The sequence below is a fragment of the Dermacentor andersoni genome, chromosome 7, assembly GCF_023375885.2.
Source record: "Dermacentor andersoni chromosome 7, qqDerAnde1_hic_scaffold, whole genome shotgun sequence".
In the NCBI taxonomy this organism is placed as follows: Eukaryota; Metazoa; Arthropoda; class Arachnida; order Ixodida; family Ixodidae; genus Dermacentor; species Dermacentor andersoni.
In genome coordinates this window covers 85,465,874-85,493,329 of record NC_092820.1, presented here as the reverse complement: position 1 = coordinate 85,493,329, position 27,456 = coordinate 85,465,874, and the positions used below count along the sequence as shown (strand labels likewise).

At 44.4% G+C, this 27,456-nt stretch overlaps 1 protein-coding gene across 1 annotated transcript in view; it reads left to right on the top strand.

Moving 5' to 3' along the window:
* Positions 1-22,129, top strand: part of LOC129385724 (uncharacterized) — a 63,607-nt gene extending 41,478 nt beyond the window's left edge. The window contains exons 2-5 of the mRNA XM_055072731.2: positions 13,146-13,292; positions 14,326-14,427; positions 16,266-16,367; positions 21,828-22,129. Of these exons, the coding sequence (XP_054928706.1) occupies positions 13,146-13,292; positions 14,326-14,427; positions 16,266-16,367; positions 21,828-21,862 (386 nt within the window). The 3' untranslated portion in view covers positions 21,863-22,129. The remainder of the gene's footprint in view (positions 1-13,145; positions 13,293-14,325; positions 14,428-16,265; positions 16,368-21,827) is intronic.
* The last annotated feature ends 5,327 nt before the right edge of the window (positions 22,130-27,456 follow it).

Below are 27,456 nucleotides of genomic sequence, written 5' to 3'. Positions count from 1 at the left end.
ACTAAATGAATGAATAAGTAAATAAATAAATAAATAAATAAATAAGTAAACAAATAAATAAATAAATAAATAAATTGGTCCAGTGGCGGGATTCGAAGATAGCCTTTAGCACAAAAGCCCGATACTTTAACCATTACGTCACTGACACTTTTTCCCCGCAACGGCATACCTCATAAATGTATCACAATTTTGGCATGTAAAGCCCAGCTAATACAGCATCAATAATTAACACGTCACCTTATGTCAAAATGCTATCTCATCTCTTAAATAGTGCACTCTAACAATGTACGCCGATCCCGGAGATAGTGCAGTCTAAAACTATGGGGCGATATTGAAGCCAGTGCAGTCAAAAAATTTGCAATTCGACGCTTCTCCTAGTCCCCTCAGCGATAGCGCCCTTATCTCAGCCATGTACTCGTTCAGGAAAGGTTTGTCTTTTATCGACTTCATTTTTAACTTGAATCGTCTTCCAACTTTTATTAACATGTGAGAACGTGGACATGATCTTCAGATGAGAAACCTGTTCTACACCAACAGTACTGTTCGCAGAGGAAAACTGTCTTAACTGCCGCAGGGCGACCCGTTGTGTTAAGACGTATGCCTCTTGAGATCAAATAGATGCAGAAGGTCTACTTCGATGGCCCCAACTACACGTCTATTTGTGGCTACACTTTACGCGGTAACCAGTAAACCGAATCTCCTTTCTCAACGCCAAACAAATCGCTCACGTATATGAAAGGTGATAGTAAACAAAACTGATTACCAAGACGTTTATTTCATTATGAAGCTAACAAGAAATGCTTTAAGCATGCCATAAATAAATGCCAACCTTTCCACGTCAGATGAGTAAACATTTTTCTTTAGTCCATAGGCTCTTACACCACTAGATGTAATTCAGCGCAAATAACAGTCGAGTGACTCTACAACAAATGTCTCTAAAAGGAACGCATACCAGGAAATGACCTGCATACACTAAAGAAACCAATGTGAGTTCCTCGAACTGCTTTGACGATATGGATTTCTGTAGAAGTAATCTGATTATGTTGTGGTTCTTCACTTGCAATCGGTGAATTCTTTGGTCACGCGCTGCCATCTGATAACCACCTGGATAGACTAGATGGTAAAGTGACCGCCCCAAAAAGGCGCTGGTCTCTTGTTCAGTACCGCTTTCGAAAAAAAGCGTATTCACTTGCGAACAATTACCAGAAAAGCACTTAGATTGTCTTAGGTTGGGTGATAACATTTCCTGTCAAGGGAAAGTTCCCACCTTGACAATTTCCGGAGAACGCATGCACATGAAATAATGATCCGGTACTGCTACGTAAATGCGGCTGCTTAACGATTTACTAGCGGTTCTCACCACACGGCCTACACCCACTCCTAGTGTTTTGACCTTTCTGACGCTTGACACAGTTATCACTGAGCACGTGAATTCGCACGCCAAAGTGTCGCAATTGCGTGTTCGCGCCAAGCCGGGGGGGGGGGGCGTTTTGTGTGAAGCATAATCGTGTACCGCATTGTCCCTGCAATTTAAATATCCCGAGCGCAAGTTCGCATTCGCCCGCCACCGGGTCGCGCGGTGTCGTAATCCACTGTTTTGAAGTCGAGCACAACATGTTTCTCACGTTAGCGGTTCTGCAGCGCGAGCGTTGCACTGGTTAGTACAGTACCTCTGTCTTAGCTTGTCAAATGTGTTTTGTTGAACTGTTTCGCTTGGGAAATGAGCTCAGCCACAATGGAGGTCCGACACTTGAAGCTGGGTAATACAATATGAACAACGTGACTGCATGACCGACTAGGTGTGATTCAATATAACGCATTGAACCTATTGGAATGTTTTGTTTCCTCCGACAGGAGCTTTATAAATGGGTATTAATAGAAACTTGTATAACAGCTAGCAGCATCCGAAACGCTAGTGTACTTTATGTAGCTAATACCCCTGACACACGGGCAAAGCTAAAGTCCTTTCCAGTAAACCCTATTTGCTACTCTGAAGGACCCTTTGCAGAAAGGAGTTGCGCCGATGACACACGGCACCGCACTGAACTTCTTTAGGTAGTTCCACAGATGAACGCCGCAAGAAAAATAGCGCTGGCTGTTAAAGCCACAAGAGAGACAACATTCTTAAAAAGCTGCGTATTTAATTACACTTAGCTACTGTAGAACCTAAAAATATATTTTTTTCATTGTTGATGGCTAATAATGCTTATAGTCGTTTATTTTATTCGCGTTTTTGCGTTGTTAGCAGCCATTTACCTTGGTCCAGCAACTATGTGCAGCCGGTGTTTTGCTGTGCGTGCTGTTTATTCTGGTGATGCCCGCGTTTCTGTCGTCCTTTTTCACGTCTTTGTCGTCCCTTCCTTTGTGCGCGCAGACGTAACGCGTTTTATTCAATATATTATTCCAACAACTGTGGTTTCTTCTGGGTATTTCCTGCGGGCGCTGATTGTGCAGTCTCCATCTCGCGACGTGAACACAACACATGCGTGCAGCAAACGACGACCACACTGCCGGAATTCAACATGGCGGCACTAGCGACGTTATGCGAGCGTTTGAGAGTATAGCTAGAGGAAATCTTCACTATTCGACAAATTGTATTACCGCTAACAATTAAAACATTTTCTCAAGGTAAAAAAAATACCTATGGGCACCGTAGTTGTGTGGCAGGTTTCCTTCTATTGACGAGTTGTGCACGCTGTGTGCGAGAGTAACTCCTTTTCCGCTCGAAAAGTAGTCGCGCGATCTCCTTTCCCGAAAAAGAACTTTGCCGTAAAGGAGATACTCCTTTGTCGTGTGTCACTGCACTTGAACGCCTTTCCGGTAGATGTCCCTTTACCTAAAGGACTTTAGAGTGCCCGTGTGTCAGGGGTATAACACAGACATGTAACATCCGGAAGTCAAGTTTTCTGCCTTGAGTTCAAGAGCTTTACACGCAAGCAAAACACAAACACGCATGCACGCGCGCACGCACGCACGCGTGCAGGCACGGTATATGCATATTTTAGTAAGTTGAAGTAGGAAAAAGGCCAATTATTTTGTTTTATCTCGACGTTACGGCCCACACAAGTAGCCACGGCCATCTCTGTTGGCCTCACGTGTCTATAAAAAGTGGAAAATTACGCCCATCGGTCCCAGTTGTTCTTGTTACAGTCTGCGGAATACAGATAAAGTAAGTGGAACGTAGTGTCTCATGATCCAACCCAATAGTCTTGTCCCTCTTCCGAGGAATTTCCGGCATTGCTATCCCACGGCGTGTGAGCGCGCCTCCTGGTGGCAACATTACGTTCTCCGAATCACGTCTCAACGGCAGAGGTCCGTGCGCTACTCCTTGAGCCACTATCTCGTATCACCGTGCGGCTTAAGTTTTGTAAACCTGTCGGCTTACAAATTAGCGTACGACAGAGAATACGCCCGGACGAATCTCGATTGCATCTGTTTTTGCTGCTAAGACACGCTTCCTGTTAGAAAAAAAAAAATGAGCATGGAAAGTGGAATGAAGACCGTTTGTTTTGCACTCATTCGAACGGCCATTCGAATGGGCCGCACCACTGACGTAACCGAAGGAAACTTATCTTTGTTTCCCGGCTATGCTTGTCCGGCGACCGGGGCGCTGGCAGTCTGCAACGTTAGACCTTTCGGTGTAGTGGAACTAGTACATGGACGCACAGGACGAACAAAAGAGAGGCAGCGATAATTTTCAACAAGGATTTTGTTACTAGGAGCGAAGGACATTTATGCATTCCGCACATTACGTCAAGGACACGTGTCCACTCGCAGTGGTAACAAAATGAACGCTAATTGTTGAAATATGCCAAACTTAACAGTCTCTACAACTGGCAACGCAAACAATAAGTGGCACTCTTTCCCGGTAATCAAATCGTTCTTGGAAGTTGACGTTGCGTGTCTTCCTTGTTCTCCATCTGCGTCCGTGTACTTGGCAGCGCTACGCCAAATGAACTTCTTAATCACGTATCGACCAGCTTAAATCTCAGCAGTGCAACCTTTGAGCCTTGTTTTTAATATTTTTGGTGTTAAGACACATATGGGGGAAGACGCGTATTATACTTCGTAAATAATATCGTGGGTAAGAACACGAACTCGTATGGGTGAAGCGTGTGCAGAAAGATGCTTCAGTTTTCTGTAGTACGTGAGGTGTCACTTGATATTTACGGAAACCCGAAGGGAGAGCGATTCTTTCTTATTCTCTCATAAAGTTTTGCCGACAATTATTGACAGGTGGAACGAGGCATATTGGGAAAAGCTACCTTTGACAAGCTGGGCCTAAATTTGAGTAAGTGAAAGCTGACCTTTACAAGCTGAAATTGCCAGAAATACTTCCACATTGGTAGGCTCAGAATGGGCATACAAGGAAGACCGGGAAAGGAATAATAAAAAAAAAATTATGGAGGTCTCACGAACGGTGGGAATCGATTTAAGCGAAGCTCCCTGTGCTGCTTGTTTTGAATGGCGACAAGCAGCGGTGATGTTGCCGGCCAATGTTGAATTTCTTCAGCGTATGGTGCAATACAATAGTGGTGAGTTGATTTTAAACGTTACCTTGCGCGCACAACCGCTGCTTGTCTACGTATAGTTCACAGAAGACGCAGAGAGTCGTGTCTGCTTGAAGCATTGTTGCCACCATTGTTCATAATCTCTGAGAGGTTTGAGCATTGTCATTACCACGCATGGCACATCGGATCATGTGAGAAGTGGTAAAGTTAAATTTAAATAGGGGTCTTTACGTGGCAAAATCACAATCGCATTATGAGACACGTCGTTGTGGCGGACTCCGGAATAATTTTGGCACCCTGGTGGTATTTAACGGGCTGCTAAACCTAAGTGGACGGGCGTTATTGTATTTCGCACACGTTGAAATGCGGAAGCCACCGTGGGGATTGAATCCGCAACCTCGAGCAAATGCTATAGCCGCAGAGCTACCGCGGTGGGCACAGAAGTGTTGATTTGACGTGCGACCGATTCTGTATATGGACACCTAGACCCTATGGTGCTTTAGTGCGGCTTTGCCTCGGCACGCCTTGCACCAAATGAACGCTTGACAAAGATGCATGGTAATTATTTTTGAGAAATAGCAGAAACCTACCGTAACGTACCTCCACTTTGCCTCCAACCGCTGTCGTGTCAATACTAGAAGCGTTTTCTTGTCTTCTCATGTCATGTTTTCCCTCTACCTCCATCCACTCCCCTGCTCCGTATGGGAACAGCAAGCGGAGAGTGGCAGTGCTGTTATTCACTCGTAACGCGACTGCGTCGGTTCTACCAATACCTTTATCCATTCTCTACCACCTCTTCCTCCCTCTCTCTCTCATTCTATCTGTCTCCCCTGTTGACTTGCACGTTAGTAGAAAGGTAAGCGCTTCAGTTTCTGCAATAATTTTGAGGGGTCCGCGGATAATTACAGCTGTCAAGAGGCTAATGTGGCAACTCCTGGTCAGTGCCACATAATATTGTGCACATGCGACGGGATGGAAAGGTCCAAATGAATTTATAGTGTTGCATTTCTTCTCTGGCATGCTTCTTCATGTAAATACGCGTTCTGAACCACCTCCCGACGCTGTGTACAAGACAGCAACATGAGCAGCGGAAAAGTAGAAGGAAGAGGCAAAGAAAGATTATTTTTAATATACATCCCGTGCTTATATATTCGATAACTCTAATGACTTTAAATAGATTAGGCTCTGCTTTTAGAGTACTGCTATCAATTGTTCACAGAACGTCCACCTTATGTTCTGACATTTAGTGACTTGTTTATGGGGTTACGGTTTCTATAGTAACAGATCTTGTTAGTCTGACGAAGACAAAGAGATCATGAGTATTTGCTTGAGCGGAATTATAAGGGCGGTAAAAACCGTGAAAATCCCAGGCCTATCTTTAAGGTACGTTAAGCTGAGCTGTAATGTTGTGGTTCGTTAAATGCGGCTCATTTAATGCCGGTGCGAATAATTGTGTTATTTTCACCTGATGCGACGTCTATTATCATCCAGTGTTCATGTTTCTGCACAGCAGAGATCACCGCTTTTACCTTACGCAGCACTGCGACGACCACAAAAACGATGTGTGATGATCACCGAAGGAACAATGTTGATGACACACGACATCGATTCACACAAAACACAAACACGCACGCACGCACGCTATATACATATTTCAGTAAGTTCAAATAGGAAAAATGCCAATGATTTTATTTTATTTCGACGTCACGGCACACACAAGTAAGCCACGGCCATTTCTGTTCACCTCATGTGTCTATATAAGGTGGAAAATTAAGGCGATCGGTCCCATTTGCTCTTGCTATTCTGCGGAATTCAGATAAAGTAATTTGAACGTAGTGTCTCCGCAGATGATCCAACACAATACTCTTGTGTTGCTCTTGAGCATCCTTGCACATTTAATAAATCTAAAGCCCTTGTGTCACAGCGAGAAGTACCTATTGAGGAGGATTGGCCCAGAACAAACGCCCAAAGGGGCACACAACCAAAAGCCAAATTACTGAAAATGAAATCAACTAATTAAAATAAATTGTTAAATATCAGTCGTTATTCCATTTTAGAATATCCTAGGTGTGTCATATTTAGAGCTATCTATGAGCCGACATTATATCTGTTGATGTTCTAAAAGTTCACTTTCGAACACTGCGCTACTCCGTCGCTCCTCATTTTATGGTTTTTATGCCGTTCTCAAAGAAACTCACTGTGGCGTGATCAACAATGCACTCGCGCTTGGCTCATATTGTTTAGGCTCTTAGTCCAACCCTAGATCTTCGGGCCAAAAGATATCGCAGTGGTACCTATCCAGCAGTACGGCTCTCTCACTGAACCGCTTTGACCACCCAAGTAAGAAAATCAACCTTCACACTACTTCCTTTGCCAAATCTGCGCAAATACAACACAGGTGGCCCGAGCAGCTGTAATTTGTTTCGTGTGTGTGATTGGGATTCGCACATAGTAATAAAATCCTTCAGCACAGTAGGCTCGCACACGGTGTATTGGATTCACAGTAAGCTAATACGCATAAAGATGGAGAAATTGTGTAGGTATCACGCCGAAAGGAGGGCGGAGCAAGATGCCGAAATAAGGAAGAGGACGCTCGGGGTTGATGGCTAAGGGTGACAGAAACCGATGAAGAGTAACCTGAATTGTGCTGGTTCCGTGATACTTTATAAGAAGAAAATTATTCTGTTTTACTCCTTCGCACGGTCAGATAGCGAAGAGGAAGGAAGGTTTACATGAACTGTTTACAGTACAGGTCCAAGAAATTTCATATACCCGCCCACTTGGCCATCGGCATAAATTCTGAAAGTGCGAATGACGGTATTTTTCGATAGAATAGCAATAAAGTATTAAAGAGTACTTGACCGATGTCGGAAATATAAAGTTTCAACAAACGTAGAGGTCCTTTCTTTTTTATTTTCTTAGCTATATTGCAGTAATCTCAGCACCTTTTTGGATACGGGAGTACATGTATTTTCATTGGGTGCTCGAGGTAATTTATTCATTTAGACAATGAAACGAGAGGCCCGGGTTTGCTTTCTGCTCCCAAAGGAACACATACTAAGAGAAAAGCTGCCTACAAGTATTGCGTATAGTGTCGAAAGTTGCATAACTTCCGCATCTTGGGTCAAGCACATTGAAAATTATGGCTCTGGGCAAATTCTTCTCTTCCGTATTGCATCAGTCATTCATAATGTAGGGACAAAACAAGCAGTAATGGCAGGTAGTCTTACCGGAAGCAACGAATCGAGCGTTTTATCGTAGAGGTAAAAGAAAAAAAGAAATAACGCGTGTCTGGTAGGGGGGAAGGGGGGGGGGGGGGGGGGGGGCATTGGGGACTAATTCTAGACTTCCAATTTTGCACAGCTTGACAGATGTAGCGTCGCTTGTTTTTATATATCTTCTTGTGTTCTTTTTCTTCCCAGACCATCTTCAAGCAGAAGCCTTCTCGTAGACCCGTAGAGCACTTCCGCGTTCAAGGGCCGCAATTAATACCGGACCCGGACATTAATCTCTCCTAAAGTACTGCCCACGGGCTGTCCAACCTGGGGGCCATTGTACTCTTCGTGAGAGCTCTTCTCGACAGTATAATTAGCGGTCATAGATGTCATGACCTCCGCTCGGATTTGCATTTTGATGGCCGTGGAGTTGCCCGCGGATGATTTCAAAGTGTGCAACGTACCTTGGCGTGCGAATGGCGGTGAGAGCTTGAGAAAGCTAAAATCATATCATTAAGTCCGACTATCTACGTTCTGTCCGGGGAATCAATCAAAGAGCACTCGAACGAATGCTCGAAAGACATAGAACTTACCTGAGAACGACTTAAAATTTAGTTACTTGGAAGGGATTCCCGTTAGGAAAGGGTAAGCGTGCAGACAGGAGCACCTTAAGGGGGGAAGCAATAATAATAACATGAGGGTCGTGAGTAGCTTTTACGTCCACTGAATCTTGTACCGACTTTAGGAAGTAGGGAGTAGATATAAAGTTGACATGTTGTTTACGGCTACCTAGTGGTTCCGGAATGTTAGGCGCCACTGTTTAGAGAAACAAAGAACATGGGAACCGTAAAAGAAAGCCTGGCAGGTATTACTTAAAACACACGAATTTAGCAGGATGTCGTATGGACGTAGTGTATAGAGTTCATTTTAGCTGCGTTCACATTTTTGTAGGACAAGCAGACGGCTTCATCAGTAAGAGATTAATCGAACATAAAGGGCCTTTAGCAGGAGGAACACAATCTAGTCTTCCGTTGAGCTGTGGCGATGGTAAATACGCTCCAAAATTTGATGACTCTTTAGTTCCGTTCAAACCTAGGAACGAATACGCTTGTCTTGTGGTCGAGGCTTGGTGTACCAATCACAACAGAAGTGCGTGCGCTGGCCAGCCTGAGTCAGCTCACGTAAAGATGTAATATCATGCCTAAACAGTTATTTCGCCCGTGTCCCTGACTGACTGTTGGCGCTGCTTCTCTTGAGCTTGCGCAGATATGTTTCGCGGGTGGTGATGTCATCATTGAGCATGAATAGATAAGTTTATTGTGTCCCTCTTCTTTCGCCACTGTGCGGCCATTCAGATTATAGTAGGCGTTTGTGTTGTCCGTTTCCCTCTTCACGTGTGCGCGTCTGCCCGCCTAACTTTTCTTGTAACATCAATTATAATCTCAAGTCTAAATTAAGGACGCGTTAAATAGACCTCGAAATAGGTTTCTCATTCTCAGCGACATGCCGCGTTATATGATGGAAGGGAGTACTTTTTTTTAAGAATTCTTGTTCCCCGGGATAAAATATAGCACTCGAAACATACTGGCGGCAAATATGAAGTTTTCGGCTTTAATTAGGACAACAGTATTGTCGAGGTGCCCCTTTGGGGGTCATAATCATAAAAGTGCCACTACGTATGGGCATTTTCAGATAGGCAGCCTTTCGTCCTTTGTCGTTAACTATAATGATCAGCGCGATAAACATAAGACGGCGCCGGTGATGATTAATCTCCGATGTCAGTGATATGAGCAACGCTTGCGAGTACTCACTGTGATTTCCTCCAAATGGGCACTGGTATGGTTCGGGTTTCTTGCTGCAAGGTGCTACATTTGACACGCGAAATTATTGGTTACAGGCTGGAAGCGGAACGGAACAGTATTATTGGTTACAATATTTCAATGTCTAAAAACGACGCGCCAATTAACGCAATCGAAATAGAGCAAACTTTGTTAAGAAAAATAGCGTCCTGATGACACATCATATTATCTCTCTTTTTCTTCTTTGTTTAGCATTTATACGGCAAAAATGGCGTAAGCAAATACATTACCATATAAAAGGAATTTGCGAGAAATATGTAAGAAATATTATTCCACCTTTATCTTATATATTATAGTCCATTGCACCCATTCGCCAATCTCCTCGACAGCTAAGGCGTGGCTTAACGTGAGGCAATTACAAATGGTAACGCGAATTGAAAATGAACCAATATTTACGCTATTCGGTACAAAATCCTTGTATTTTTTGTTGTCCCATGGCGTTTTACACATCTGACCTTTAGGGATTGACATTGAGCAGCCATTACAAGTCGAAACCCCCTCTTACAAATGGTGTTCTGGACCTGAATGAAGCGGTGTTAATATCTCGAACGCATCGGTCGTACGCAAAGACTGGTCTACTGGGCACATCTTCGCAATATTATCTTACGTGAGACCCCTTTGTAAGAGTACATTTCGGAGAATCTAGACGCTATAGGCATATTCTCATCGAAGGCGATGGACCGATTGCCAAGAACAGTCAGGAATGAAAAAGCTTTAATGACTCGGCCGCGGTATTTTTGGGACTTGAATGGTAAAGTTTGTTTGCCACAGAACTCACAACGTAGGAGATAACTTTTCCCTCTTTGGGTCGCGGATTCATTGCTGAACAACAAAAAAGAGCCAATTGTAGAAGGTGAGAAAAAGCGCAGCAAGACAAGAGGCAGATGTGTAACAGCGCTGCTTTTCCCCCCGTCACTGCGCAGTGTCCTTACGTCACCTTCAGACACTGGCGGTCGCCGCGGACACAATAGGTCTTCGAAAACGAAGGTTCTGCGCGCACTGGCAGCAGCAGAGCTAGCGCGATCGCCGACCCCAGTCTACCTACAGCCACGCAACCGCCGAGCGGTCACCATTAGCGATCAGGTCTTGCCAGGCGTACCTCGTGTCATTGTTTCCGGTTCTGTGGCGGTGAGGAAACAACACGATATATTGCCCGCTCGGTCCACGCATCTGTTGTGACACCAAGTACGCTGGAGCCAGTTTTATCGGCCGCTACGAACATCGTTGCTTCATCTTATATACGAGCAGGCACAAGCGGTATTGTTGAGATGACTACTTTGATAAAACTTTCCATTTTGCATTTCTTGCGTTCTTTACCTCAAACCCATCGAAACAGAAAGCAGATCCAACAAAATTGACGCTTTGTAAAGGACGCTGAGCTTTTTTTTTTATTTAGCAAGGTAGCAGAAACTGTGCATGATACAGACACGGCCTTCTCGACTGTGCATTTCAGTTTTTGTGTCACGAAGGTCAAGGCGATGCATGATGTTTGTCGAGGGTAGAAACCCGCGAATACACGAAATGTGCCTCAAGACCCCAACGCGTGGCATTTTTTCGTGTATTTGCCGGTATTTTTTCAGGCTCGGCAAAACACTTTCATGTAGTGCACACTGAGCAACAGAAAGCAGTATCGGGGTTTTTTAATATTGCTCTCCAATTTTCTCATTGACACTTTTCATCTAATTATAATATTTCAGAAGTTGAGTAATTGAATAATTAAAGCTAGTAAAAAATTAGACGGAATGCAAAACGTATTCTGAGTGTCTCCAAGCGACGGTCATCAACGGTAGCTAGCTTCTGTCCAGATACGTGGCATATGCATATTTTTAAATCTTGGTGCACAGATAGTTCAGACACGCTGCGCATAGCGGATTGTACAAGAATGAATACCCAAGGAGTCTACCATAAAAGTAGCTTACTGCATGTCATAAAATGTGCAAATAGTTTAGCTTTTGCGGCTGACAGAAGTGTGCCATCGTTTCCCCGGCACGCCACGCCAAGGAAACAAGGCCAACTCTCTCCTTGCATGTCACAGGCCCTCGGCCAGCACAAAAGACTTGCGGCAACCTGACCGCGGCACGAGAACATGTGTTCCAATGCCGTGTAAGTGTGTCGCCAGAACTGCAGGCAATGGTCAATGATTTTGGATCGAAGCAAGAAAAAGGGAAGGCGGACACCTACGCACTGTTCTTCACGGGTCACCGGTTTCGGATATTGTACGCCGGCAAAGAGCTCACCTTGAGTGGTGAGCTCTTTGTCAGGCTTTCCTTACCAGTGTTTGTTCGTTTATAGAATGTCTAGATGGACACGCCATTGGTGCAAATATTAAAAGTAAGAAGATAATAACTGAGACCTTTGACAGAGTTCATTCCGTGCAAATAAAAACGGCGAATCTTTCACACTTAATGAAGCACCATTTATGCAGGATCAGTGTAGCTCAGCGCCCACTGAGCGGGCCATTATACTCTAGTTTGAGCTAGCAGCTCAGACAATGCAACTTGGGTTGGTTGTAACGATGAGCTAAGTGAAGTAATAGCGCAAGCGTGGCGCATCGTCCGTGTTCACCATTTCTACTGTGGGGCGTGGGCCCTTAACTGAGCAGCTGGTTAACCAGTAAAAGTAGGTAGGGTAAGTGCCACGCTTGATTTATAATATCCCTCGAAAGGGCATATTTAGAAAGATTGTGTGTCCATATTCGATTCTTCTGTAGGAAAAATACGCGTTGCAAACTTTTCACCCACTATTCCCAGCGTGTTAGTGCTAACGAAAATAAAAGCTTAAAGAAAGCGACGAGAAATAGTCGCCGTTCTATACTCTAGTGTCACGCTGTAGTAGAAAAAGAAAAACAATGTGCATGGGAATATGGGGAACTTGCATTATATTGTGATGGTGAGATATCTAGGTGATTCCTTGTTTTTCATGAATAGTTACTAAACTAAACGCGTGCATAATCCCAGGGTGTGATCCCAGGGGCAACTGTGAGGGGACAATCACTTCCCATACCACTTTACCCGTTTCGTCGCCAAACGTCATCCTCTTCTGAGCACACTTCACCAATTGACGTTCTACACTCCACAAAAGCGAAGATCATGGATGCTGGGCGTGAATCATTATATTAAAAATAAACTACGAGGGCGCTGGCCATTTTCTTAATTAAATAACATACCTGAGAAGGCGCTTATAGTATCGCTGTGTCCACCACGTTTTTTTTTTTTCATTTTGGCTTTGCCGTTCCTGTTTTTCTTTCAATCCGTCATCTTGTTTCGCACATGCCGGGTAGCCAATCGGACGTCGTTTTCTTGGTTCCTATTTATCGAAATATCAAAAGTTGGCATAACTTTTGCATGCGCCATGAAATATGACGCCACGAAGAAAAAAATTATTCAAGTGGGGTTCTATACACAAATGAATTTGTTTATTTTGTGCCTGTGTCATCGCTTTCATGCCAACGACTGCATATATGGGTGTGTCATATTTCAGGTTCTCAAACTGCTTACACTTACATAGTGTACGGTGGGAGTGTCCGTCATCCTTTAATGCTACGCCCTCCTTCCTCGCAGAGCCCAAGATAATGTGTCCGAGCTTTGAGTGCCCGACGGAGTTTGGATGCCGTGTTGTACGAGAACGTTACACAGGTTGTGCTCACTGCGACTGTGCGGACATCAACAGCGCGACGATGGACAGTGATGTACGACATAGGAAGCCTTGTGAGTACCTGCGTATATTTCTGTCACTAGTGAAACGTCGTAAAAAGGAATGATAGAAAAAGTTCGAAAAATGCCGCCCCTGGCGCCTGAAATGCCAAATTTAGTCGCCAAAGTAGTCGATAGCGATGGCCAACTTCCAAAATTCAAACCTTTATTAAGACCAACGTATGCTTTCTGTATTTCAGCTCTTTTCGCACCATATTACTTAGTAATGCGGCCACCGATTTTATTTTACCTGTACGCACACCAAGAAGATTAAGCTTTCTTTAAGGCTTAGAAATGTCGTTATGCTTGAATAGCTTGCTTTAAACTTCATTGCAATGTATATGCGGGAAAAGATTTAGGTAATTATATGACGCAGTTCTTATTTTCGAGCGGAGCACAGGATTAGTATTTCACGCTGCACTGCAGTAGCACCGCAGTTGTTTCCGCAACTTCCATGCATTTGAAAACTGTATCAGCGACAGTGTTATTGCATTTCTTGGGACGTTTTCTTAAGATTGACGAGCACTAGAACGCCCAATTTGGCGTATTTGAAAAAGCTACAATCTACAGAAATTATAAGAGGCGGTTTTTGAATGAAATAGAGGGATCAAAATTAATTTATTCAGTGAGAATATAAACAGCAGATAAAGAAACCTAGTTCCCCACTGCCTGTTGATGTGCCCCAGGTGCAGTTCTTTCATAGCCGTGTGATCTTAAAACCTATTCCCGAGTAACATTCCAAATAACTCGTTCTTGGTAAAATTGCTTGGTAGTGGACGATGACATTCTATCGCAATTAAAACAAATAGAAACGAAAGAGGGTCGTGCACTTCAGACAGCCCGGGGGCTGGTAGAGCGTGATGTCCGGTCCGGTGCAGTTTGTGTTTTTTAATGGTGCTACAATAGCTCCAAACAGTGTATTTTTTTAAGTATAAAAGCTCACCTATTTTATGCTAAGTACGACAACTACGTCTGAATGAAGGTGCTACAAGTGTAACTAATAATCCACCTTTGTTGTGCACTATTCTGCTGCCAATTTTGTCCGCAGTAATTGTAGACGAACTCCTCGAGTGTCCTCGGTTACGCTGCCCCACCGAACATGGTTGCTACGTTCTGCAGAGGACCGGGAAGTGTCCCTATTGCAAATGCGGTGAGTAGACGTCATATTTTGGTCACGTGGGTTATAGTTTGTATAACGTGATGCTTAGGTGTAGTACAACCCAGGCGTCTGTCGCTCTGGTTGCAGCTGCTCTACGAATCAAAGTGTCTTAAGAATTAAAAAGAAACTACCAATCACTCCAATGATTGTTTCATTTAATGCACCCAGTTACTCACCCCGAGCTCATAAATACTGTGAATAGGGCATATGATCTCCGGATACTTCTACGCTTCGGAACCCCTGACGTGATCTAAAATAACACTGGTAAAAAAAATAACTGTTTATCAGCAAAATCTTTCTGATTGCACCAAAGCCACGTGGAGAGCACCTAGACAACTATTGCAGGATCCCACGCAAATTGAATAACTACGCAGTTAGCCCGCAGCTAGATACACATGCTGTATACAGCGCCACCTATTTGCAAGCCGGACATCAAAGACACGCGGGATTGGCCTCGTTATGGCGTTATGCTCGGAAGGCTACGCGTGAGGCTAACTGGACATTCGGTCAGTATCACCTCAATATCTTTTTCTTCGCGTCAACTTCTCCGATAGTGTAAATAACGAATAGACTCTATCGACAGATTTTCGAATTTCCTAACTGCTAGCCGCCGTTAAATAAAGGCTGTACACTGGCGAAAAATTTCGCTCTATTGAATGTTCTTCATTGACAGCATTTAGAAGTGACTCGACGGCATCTGGAAGTAACGATGGCTAGATGACGAGTGCTTGACAGCCGACGCATTACGAAGGAGTTCTACGTGCCCCCATTTGTGCGAATGGTGCCCCCCAATACTGATGCCGGCTATACAGTTCCTACTTGCTTACATGCCTTTTCTGCACAAAAAAGAAGGAACCATACAAGGGCATATTGACAGGACGAGCGCGAGTCCTGTTTGTTTGGATTTGTTTTGCTGTTCCCTTTTTTTTTCGCCGAAACATCTGTGCGAGAATACTTACCGACTATCCCACCTAGATGTTCTTATAAATTACACTCCCTAAACTTTTACAAGAAGCTGGTGAGATAGTAAACGCTACCTTCACTTGATTTGAAAGTGCCATATTTTCGCATGCAGATTCAGTTTAAATGTTCTATTGACTTTTCCTAGGGGATAAATATGTCATCTATTATAATGTCGGTATGCATGTCAATTTACCTGAAGATGAAAAAATGCGCTTTTGCATGTTAACTTGACGCCACTACTGCATAAAGTGCCATCCAAAGAAAGCACACAATTTATGTGTGTTCAGACTGCTTGTTTAAGCAGAGATCACTTTGGTCGTAGAACAAGAATGTCAACATTCACTGTGAAACTAACTGGGGCAGCATACTGTGCGTTTAAACATGTCGAGAAAGAACCTCACTGTAGCTATTTAACAACAGGTGCAGTATAGCGAACATGTTCTGATTAAGCGGAGCGTCAATTTATCATTTTTATACTAGAATAACCACATCTCATCCTAATAAAGTAACCTCTATATTGACCCTTTCACGTCTGCGGAAGTGGTGACATTTCTAGACGAAAACTGATTCACAGTGATCAAGTGTGCAGCGTAAGAAGGTGCCAATTAAAGGATGCACTCTGTATTATACTCACAGACATCAGGCAGGGTTTTTCTTTAACTTACTGATTATTAAGTTATAATTTCTGCGAGCACCACTCGTTACAAGCTCCACTATAAGGTGTCATGGGGAAAGTTGTTTCTCAATTTGGGAGAGTTGCTGTGGTTCACATGCGTAACTCATTAGCTATATTCATTTTACTGCTGCCTAATCAATGAGCCGCATTCCACGTGCCCTGTTTTACTGCTCGTTGTCACTGTATGCAGCGTTGGTGGGCAGCCTGTCATGTCCGCCGATCGGGAACTGCCCGGAGGAGTACGGATGTCTCGTCAGGCAGAGGAGAGGAAAGTGTCCCTACTGCAAATGCGGTACGTTTTGCGGTAGAGGATCTTTCGAAATATGTATTATGACCTATGTATGTACGAACGTTCACAATATGCACACACTTCATTGCGATTGCAATTATAAATTTATATAACCCTCGAGCTGGCGCCAGTTTGGGTGTAGAGATGAAGTGGTCGACAATTGAATCTTATTGTGCAGAAAAAAAAGTATATGCATGGTCTCAACGCATGGGGCGCGTTCTTTATATCTGAACACATCGAGAATATGTGCCTACAGTAAGTAATAATACGACAAACTACTTTGCTAAAGTACAAACAACTGAGCAGTGGGAGACTATACTGCTCAGCGAATGCCCAGAAGGCCAGCTCTGGTCTGTCAGGCTGGCGGAGGACGCTGCTACGATTCAAGGCCTGGCCTGCCTCTGACGGAAAGGGCAGCTTTGCGGGAGTACCCTGTCGGCCTCTCCGTTGCCATTTCGAACCTAGCAAAAACTCTTCGATAAAGCTGTTATATATATAAATATATATATATATATATATATATATATATATATTGCTTTCTTTGTCTTTTTTTCTAGGCTATCTTGACCGTCAGAATGCTGGACGGAAAGCTTTCCAAATTCTTGAACACACTGCTGCCACAGGCCAGATGCAAGTTTCTATACATAAATGACGAAGCGCCTTTGCAGTACCGCCAGGGCCGCTTTCTGCCTTAAGCTGCTGGTATGCGCGTTGTGTGAACTTAGTGGACAGTTTTAGCAGAGCATCGCTTACGCTCCGCTCCGCTCACATTTTATGCGCACCCGTGGCTGCATGAACTGCGTTTGATTCTGCTCATTCATCAAACGTGTCACCCAGGGACGCCAGTGATGGACTCTGAAAAACAAAGAAAGACTAATAAACCAAGCAGACGCAGCTATAACGCTTCACTATAACGCAGCGCAACGTGGGCAGCGTTCTGTACGTTCCGCGGCCGGTATGAGCGTTGTGCCGCACACGTTTGAGCGACCCCGTTAATGTCGCGCTCAGCAGCTCTGTGCAAATTTGTTAGGATACCCCGGTATCTGCGGAGCGGACCGGAAGCGCTCCGCTAAACCTGTCTACTATTTGCCGTGAAGCTGTGGGCATACCACCCAGTTTGTGCTTACAGTGGTCAGATCGGTGCAGACAGTGCAGTTCGAGCAAAAAACGCTGACAACGTCACTTTCTGTCTCACCTGTGCACCAATGAAGTGCGATGCCGTGCAACCACACAGCGAAATCATTTTTGGTCACTCGGGGTTCTTTATGGTGCGACTAAATAGCAAGAGACCGGCGTTTCTTTCTTTTTTTTTTTGCATTTAGTCTCTATCGAAATGTGGCCACCGCAACAGGAACGCGATTCACGACTTCGAGCTCTAGAGCTCAACTGAGCTATCGTAGGGGATCGCGCAGCGGCAGTTACATCCTTCCTCTTTCTCTATCATCTTTCACTTCCCACTCCCTCTACCCTGACGACGCTTCGCCGTGCTCCATCACGGGTTGCACAATGAAGCGTCTTTTTTTTCTTTAGATCACTATCATCGGTTACTTTTCGTGGTGCATCCCGTGAAGATGCCTCCGCGCGCATTCTTAGAAGACCGTCTAGGAAGCTTCAGCTCAGCGCTAAGCCTTGTTATTGCTTTACATGCTAGCCCTCAGGGCGATGCTGCCCAATTATTTTTTTTTTCTAGAAAGCTCAAAGACGAAAAAACAAGGCACTTCCTGTACATTCGCCTCAAGGCCGTTTACTGATCGGGCAGTCACCGTTAATAGCAGCTCCGAAGTATACAGGTAGCGAGAAAAATCAAATTGCGTGACCCGCAGGGCTGAAGCAAGAGTAGCATTCCTAGGGCGCACTTTCCACGTCCGCACTTGGTGGCATCCTCGACAAGCAGCCGCGTCGTGATAGAAAGCAGGCGTATACGCGAAGGGTGCATGAGGGCCACGCCGAAGGCGAGGTTTCGCAAATGCCCGTGCTGATGGGCCGGAGCACCTGGCCGGACAACTTCCCGAAATTACGCCCGGAAGCCAGACGCGACGTGCGAGCTCATGCGTAACGGAGTGCGTGACCCTCTAATCGGTCACTTCCATGTACACACACGCTACTTGGCTTGCATAATGACGAGGCAACCTCCGTGTTCCATTGGAGACCCGAGCGCCTTTATATAAAACAGTTCCTCCCAGCACCCCAACAGTGGCGCTGAGCGAACGAGAAGCGTGCGACACGGCTTTTTAACATCAAAAGTCAAGAGACCCTTCTCGGCAGTGCGTGGACGATTGTCCCCCTTGACAAGTGGCGAGAAGCGGAGAATTGCCGTGCCAGAAAAAGCGACCTACCTGACCCATATGGGGTGAATGTGCTGGCGTACGTAGCAGTTTACAATGACTGCGCAGCTTAAGGGGTTGGAAAGTGGGCTTTATGTGTGTACCCTACAAGCTTCGGCCTACGCATGCTGCGATGCAAGCGAACGCACTCAAAAGTAAAAGCGGGTAATCTGCTGTCAACCTGAGCTCATCTTCCACGCATGTTTAAATTAAACCTCTTAGAAATAAGGACGTCCTCGACTACCGTAAGACGCGCATATGGTACTTCAAAACAGTTGAAAAAGCAATCTGGCTGAACCCAACTTCCCACATTAGTGTCTGCTTATTTACCGGAAGTAAAAGCTAGAATGGAAGAGTGCGGAAAAAAAAGAACATTTAATTTTTTTGTTATTGATGGAGCAAAGTAGTCCTCATTGTTAGCCAAATTGCAGCCTGTTGCTTTATACAATTCCAAAGTTGTTTAGCAGGGCTCAAGGAAGGGCACAATGCCACACGGCGATATGACGGTTCAGGAATTAGGTGTGGGTGCATTTTGTATTCCAAGTAGAATAAGATGTTTTTTTTTTCTTTGTACCTATATGCTAGCATAGAACAAGAACGATCAATGCACAAAAGGACAGGGTAGATACGACCCGTGCGTGAAAATCAATCAGACTGCCCTGTTCTTCAATTGCGGTGTCAGGACTACAAGGAATTGGCACAGGGTTCCCCCACATGCTATGCGAACCCTCCCTCTTCTTTCATCCGCACTGCTGTTTTAGTCACCACCGCAGGAAACTCGGTCGCAAGCAGGAATGAACCAAAGATTTTGTGGTTGGAAGGGGGCTGAAGCCTGAACTTGACCCAGCCAGGTTTTTTGTTATAAGAACAGATGTAGGGTCGCAAGGGCGCACTCATCCTTCACTGACCGTAAAGTACGCAAAAAAAAAAAAAAAGAAATCGACGTGCTCTCATTGCTTCTCTTTTCCTCGTTTTAAACCAAAACCCCAGTCATCTCTTGTTACCATAAAACGGCAACTCCTGCATCGGTATAGAGCAATGACCTGCGGGGAATATATCTCAGAGTTTGACGCCGATACATGTAATATCCACCCTTTTTGGAAAAGCAGATCCTTAGAATCATGGAAAAAAAGAACTGAGGTGTGTAGTGTTCGCGGCTTAGAAAGAGAATTTTGGGCCTCTTCCTTGTCACGGCCCATTGGTGCTAATGGAGAAAGCAAGGACTGTGTGTCGCAAATGAAGACAGTCTTAGTTATGCACAGTTAAAGTCCTAAGGTAATAATCCAAAATCAAGCATACTACATGCTAACAATATCATTAAGTTATTGCAGTCAACACATGTTCTCGGTGCCGTGCTAAAAAATCGGGCGGCTGATATACCGGACATCAGGTTCGGAAAAGTCCAATGACTTCTCGCTGTGTGAGTGTCTGCATGCGTGAATGCTTTTTTTTTTTTTTTTTTTAGAAATGGGCATGCATAACATAATTGCGAAAGCACAAGGCTGAACCGAAGATGTACTCTTCACTTTCTATTCTGCAATATACTGCGTTTTCGCAAATATAAATCAATTTTTCAGCATTACTACGGCCTCTGTTCATCGCACCAATGCTCAGCATACCTGGCCCGTATATCAATGTATAAGAAAACTCTTCAAGAATGGGTCGCTCCGGGGCTCATAAATGCACCCAGCAGCGTTTTGCGGCCAGCAGACCAGGTATGCTGAGCATTGATGCGATGAACAAATGCCTCACTAACGCTACAGAATTGATTCACATTTGCCAAAGTGCGCTATATTTCAGAACAGAAGGGAAACTGAAGTGCACATGTGCATATAAATGAACAGAACAGAAATTGAAGTGCACATATGGAACCACTTCGGTTCGGCCCTGTGCTTTCGTAATTATGTTATGCATGCCCATTTCTATAAAATTAATGCATGCAGATACCTCGCAGTGAGGAGTGCTTGGAGTTTTTATTGGCAGGATGTTTCCACGCTACTTTATTACGAAAGCGGCGAATTTGAAAATACTCCAAAGAATTCTGCAGTAGTCGCGCATCAACGGGCCTCTAGCAACGACACTAACGTGTTCACACTTATAACGAGAACAGGCACTGGCCCATGTGCTCCCACTGCCATGCTCGAACCCGCATTCTCCCCTACTCATTTGTAGTCCTTCTATACCGTACTACCTTCACTTCTAATAAAGCCATTTCCTCTGCCAGCGAACCGCCATCTCTCGGCTAATTAGAGATGCCAGAACCTGGCTTGCGATGATGCCCTCGGTGGCACTGTATGCCGCAAGCCTTATGTGTTCTAACGGTGTCTGACGTTCGGAACTTACTTTTGTAAACACGTTGTAACGCATTCAAAGTCTAGTCACTCGTTTCATTCCTTCTTCTTATTGGTGTAATGCCTTTGTAAGGTCTACAAAGACCGCTTTGAAACTGTCCGATCTTGCAGTGCGCCATGTTTCCGCCTTGTCCCGTTGATAAAATTTGATAAGAATGATAACCCCGTTTTGAAAGACGCCTTTTTTATTTCTTCTCCTCCATGAATTTGATCCACGTCAGACTGCCACTTCCGACATTCTCATCTCTGATTGAAATACGAAAAATATAATTGTTCTTTACCACGATTTTTGATAAGTTGAATCTATTCGCACTTTTTTTTTACCCCTCTACTGTGGAACGCCTTTGAACCTTGGGAGTATTGGAGATACATAAATAAATAATAAATAAACGATGGAATGGGCAGGAGTAGGGTGCACTCGAATTCTGTCTGATCGTTGGTCTGACACCTGACGATATCGTCAACCAGGTACACTGTGGTTCAGAAGGTATTGACATCAACAGCTCCATTAGTTGCTATACCATGGCCTAAGATAGAAACTTTGTGCCTCGTATCATAAAATGCCGAGTTTAGCTCGACATCTGCAGTCTGCACTGTGGCGCCCAATACAACATTGCTTGAACAATTCCTTAGACGAGCTACGAAAGGTAGCTTGTGTAATTTACCTTTCCCACCTATGACACTTCCTATGCAGTTCGGTCTTGAACACAGACAAAAAAAAAAAGAAAGCTTGTCTCGGATGTTTTTTGGCTCTCATGTCTTCTCATGGTTCTCATGTTCTCACGCAGGTTACATGAAGCAAGGTCCACGCAGTCGGGGCTAGGGTCAGTACAAGAAGACGCCTGCATCGGGACGACAGGCGTGTGGACAGAGAACAGATTACGCGGACCCTTCATTTGCTCTGGATTCTACTACATACGTCACATTGGATATAGATCAAAGACTCGCCACTTTCCGAGAATGCTTCGCTCGATTCTTTTTATTTAAATCACGCAATGTAATGAATATTATTAAATTATGTTTGACTAATACGAAGCAAATTAACTACTCGCCGAATAAAAACGCGTGCTCATTAACACGCACTACTTGATTACAGGTCCAGCCCTGTTCTTTTTTACCTGTCGTAGTCGTTCGGCCGCGTATGATGTTGGTGTGTTTCGCCGTGGAGGCTGAAGGTTTATACTTTGATAGCCTTCTGATTGATTATAAACTGTCATAAACAGTTTATAAGAAATCTTTCGTTCAGTGGCACCTTTTCACCAAACACGGCAGTTATTGCCAGCACGATTATGAAAGAGCTTCCTGCGGGCATGTTCCTTTTACATACCCTCGAACAGGTGAGTTCGCCAATGCAAATGAATGTGTGTCAGCTGGAAAAGGCTTTTATTTTGTATTCGTGTTTCCAGTGTCTTCCAGTGTCTGGTTGTTTTAAATCAGTGCTATTAGGTATTGGAACAGGTACTTCCAGAAAACTTATTGACATTACAATGACGCTTGCGATTACATTGAATTTGAGACCAGGGACTGAGTCTCCTGAGGTGATAAAAGCAGCAAGTCCTTTGAGCACATTTTAAATGACGCCGGTAATTAGATTTTAAAATGACCCTAGGCCTGTAGAAATCTTAATCTCTAAGTATAACTTAAATTTACGCACTGCTATCAACATAGCTGCACATAGGGCGGGTCGTAATTTTTTATTCATAAGTTGCTTACACACGATGATGGCTCTTAGTTAACTTTTTCGTTTTCTTTACGTGTTTAAAGGCAAGGGTGTGCCTCTAAGCAACAACGGGACCGTCACATTTAGACCGCCTGTCCTGCATTCCTTCATGATGGTACGAGGCATGCTTTTAGTGAAACGAAGAACTGGTATGTCAGTTAGTTGGTGCAGGTTCATGGCGGTGAGACGAAAAAAAAGCGGTATTTTACGTGCCATAACCATGATCTGATTATGAGGAACGCCGTGGTTGGGGTTTCCCTAATAATTTTGGGATACCTACCACTTATGAACATGCATCTAATTCATATCACAAGAGCGTTATTGCATTTTGTGCCCATTTGGGCTCTACGACCGGCATAGAATTCTCGATTCCAAGCGCAACGTTGTAACCGTTGTAACTGACACAAACAGAACTCAGGCGAGAAGGGGACTGTGTTTCTTTGTAATTGTATTGAGAATGTATGAGAGCTGTTTTCATATAGTTATTTCAGTCTTTATATTAATATATATTTAGCTACAGCAGCGCTGTTGTCCGCCTCATTAACGTTTTTGTTCTGTGTGGCACCCGATAGATTTTATGGTGAAAGTGTTTGCGCCTTCGAGGATGATAAAGGATGAATGCATGGATAACATATCCGCACTGCTCGGTTAAGGTCGACTCGCTGATTGAGATAATTGATGTGTTCTTTTCTTTGTGAGCTTTTGTTATGAGTGAACAGGTCGATGGCTGCAACAGACGACATGAAGACAGCGGAAAACAAACTTTATTAGTTGTCGCTGTAAAATTCTCCTGACAGATATTTCGATGTGCACAAGGTATACGAATTCTTGCACAGCATTCACGCACGACTTGTCTGATCGCCCTTGCTGTTTCAGCTCACTTTGGCATACGTAAAAATACAGCGCGTTTTTGAGACATTGCACAATTACAGCCCAATTTCCAGAAAACGTGTTTGCGACATGAACATCTGAAATGTGAGCTAGTGTTTTTTTATTATTATTACCCATTTTCACCTTCTCAGGAGAATTTCAGTTCAATAGTACTAAATCAGTATCTCATAAAACTAAAAGAACGTTATTCCCGCCGTGTACAGAACAGCATCCAAGAAATGTTCACAATGACAACTTGAGCGGTTCAAGCCTACGGAGTGAGTAATACAATGCCCAAGGATAACGTGATACGTTATCTCAAAGCAAACAGACATTGCTTTAGGAGATGGCGCGCTAGGGCTTGTTTCCGAGCACGTAGACCTGTTTGCCTCTCCGGCAGTCGCAGTAGGGGCAGGCCCCAGACCTCAACACCCGCCGGCAACGTAGACCACAATAGATGGATGGGCAAGCGCGTGGACAGTGGCAACGTCGACAACCATCGGCTTCCAGCACCATCTTGCAGTCGCTTTCTTGGCTGAAGCCCTGACACGTAGTTACTTCTTTTTCCTCGTCGTAGTCATCGTGCTCGCCAGGATTACAGGATTCTGCGTAATCGATGGTTGTCAGGGGGGCTGATATCGCATTTACCGGGTACTATCACACCCGCATGAAACGCGAAGATAACGCAACAAACGACAAGACACATTTTCCTTTCCATCTACGCCGCTGTTTGACATGGGGGTGTCTCATTCACAGGGGGTTTTGGCGTCTCACATCTCAGTTTAACGTTTTGTTGCATAAAAGGCCTTATTCCTTAAAAAGGCACAGGCAAAGGGGACCCCAGCTTGTGAATCGGATTGCGACTTAACTGGTCATTTAACTGTGAATGTGACTTAACACTGTGCATTCTGTGACACTGTGTGTCTGTACCTGGCACTTATGATGTGTGTGACACTGTGACGGTTTGATAGACTGAATGACATATGTTACTTAGGGGGTGACAGTGCCCACACAATTTTCTACTGAAATCAAGAGTTCGACGAAACTCTTGTGGTGATATTGCTCATAGCCAAGGGTAAAACAGACACCGACCAAATATATTAAAACAAAAGAAACCAAGACGCTCCGGCTCCCATACGGGGGCCTTGTTCGCAATCTGGTTTAAACTGCTTCACAGTATGGGGATGTGAACAAGGCCCCCGTATGGGAGCCGAAAAGTCTTTGTTTCTTTTCTTTTAATGTTTTTAGTTGGCATCTGTTCTTTTTTTATTTATGGAATACTGCTGCCTTCCCATTAGCGGCCAAGGCAGGAGTGGATACAAGTGGAAAGTAGAGCAAAAGCAAGCAGACACTACTGGCAATAACATAAAGTTATGAAATGAATACTGTTCATGACACAGAACAAACAACGTTGACAGAAGTTAGGCAACACTTGAGAATTCACCAACGAGCACAGCAGATATAATTTATAAAATGTAAGTAAAAACACTCATGCACGAACAAAGTTAAGCGCAAAAAAGTTCTCACAATTACTGAGCACAACTGCAAACACATATTGAACATGAGCTGGATTATTTATTCTGAAGGTCGCGAAAATTAAGGAAATATTAGCACACGCTATGTCACATAGTCTTTCAAAACAGTAAGGAATGAATCGATTGATGGCAAGTTCACAATCTATGGTGGCAAAGCGTTCCTCCCTGCTGTCGAACGGGGAAATAAGGAAAAGCGATGTGCATAAGTCCTTGTCTGAGGCATTACACTTGTTTTATCATGTTTCCATCTGGTTGGCGTGGCTCTGCTAAACTGCATGTAAGTGTTGAAGTCTAATGTAGTGTTATTGTTGATTGTATTGTAAAGAATTTGTAGCCGATGAATTTTTGGTCGCGCCTCCAGTGTTGGAACGCCGTTTGTTTTCATGAGATTGCTAACCGATATATGCCCGCCGTACGCGTTGAAGATGAATTTTATAGCTCTTCTCTGAACACTTTCGAGCACGTTAATGTCTGATTTGTTATACGGGTCCCAAACGACGTCAGCATATTCCAGTAAGGGTCTTTAAAGTGATGTATAAGGAACCAACTTGGTTTCAGATGTGCAGTGCTGCAGGCATCTTTCACGCACCAGAGTTTTCTTGCAGCTACCTAGACAATGTGGTTAATTGGACTATTGCAATTTAAAATTGAGGTAACGTATATTCCTAGGTACTTGAATTCAGTCACAGTTTTGAGTTGAACTTGGTTTATTCTGTGGGAGCTATCGGGTGCTTCTTACGAGTCGCGGTCATTTGGGCGCATTTTGATATATGTGCCACGATGCACACCCTGGTTATCCTTGACTCTAGTTTTCTGCTGCTATTTGGTACCTTGTTTACTCCTTATCTTTCTTTTATTCATTATTTCATGCTCCTTCATCTTTCCTCCGTAGAGGGTAAACAACCGCACATGTCCTCTTGTTAACCTCCCTGTCCACAGAGGCCAGTCCCGGTTACCCTCACAGACTACTCTATCGGGAGTGGGAAGGCACTCGGAGAGCTGTAGGAAGGGTTAGGTGTGTCAAGCGTTGGAAGGATGGAAGGAAGTGCTCGCTGCATGCTCCATATTGCCAGATGCCAAGTTCGGCACCTCTGCCCCCTCTTCTGAACCTGGCAATATATCTTTCCTTACTTTATGTGTATATATATATATACGTCAAAGCTGTCAAATTCGGCATAATCCCTGTTGCAAAGACGAGTATCCAGTGTCCAGTGCAGCGCCGGATTATGGGCCCAGTGCCGGGAGCCGGATGCTGGGGCGCTCGCTGCACTAGCAACTCTGGCGCGTTCAATACGCGGTCCCTGGACACCGTACTTATTTTTTTGAAGCAGAAAGCAACAGAGAGCGTTTCAGTACAATAATAAAAATACTCTGACCAGGATTCGATCGTCAGACCTACAGATCCCAAGCCCCGTACTTTACCGCTACGCCACGCCAGCAGAGAAACATGAAAGGATAATTTGCCATGTCAAAATCGAGAAGCAGTTTTAGTTTTGCAAAGATACGTCTCGCACTGACAGGGGAGATGCGCTATCGCCCAGCAGCTAAAACTCACAGCTGTGCCACAAAAAAAAAAAAAAAAAAAAAATGTGCTGTCCATATTAAATAGACTGCGCGGAAGTGCCACAACACCGTTTTTCACTTGCGATTGGTATTTTAACTTCGAAAAAAGCGTTAAATGAAGCGGCGACCCTGGACGCTGTATGGGCTGTTACTGCCGATTGCGATAGCCGTTTCTGGTTCTTTACGCGAGGGATATGCTACGTTTTCTTGGTTCAGTGATGCCTTTCATTTGACATGTCTGTCTAGTCATATATCTTCGTCAGAGAAGCGCAGGCTAGTGCTGGGAGCCTTCGGCGACCGCACATATACTTGTGTCTATGACGCGTCACATCGGCGCTCATCGTTTTTTGTGCTGGCACTGTAGAGATTACACAATGGTTTATTTAAGAACACCGATGTGAAATCTGAAACATAGAGTGATTTATCCTTGTTAGACTTCTTGATTCCTGAACCTAGACGCGCCGATAGCGTGCAGACGGACTCGACGGATACGTTAGGCCTAAGCTTCGGTGGGGACCGATCTCGACGCGGGTAGCTGGCGAAATCAAAAATGTGTTTATTTGAGCCTCAGAACTCTTTTTAGTACAATAGGGAACGTGGAAGCGCACGAATCGCCTCAGAATTGTTATCGGTGTGATAATATCAATCAGCGGTAGGCTTCGAACACGGGGGCCGATCGAGCCCGTCTGAACGACTTCAGGATTTCATGTCCACTCCCCAACACTGCGC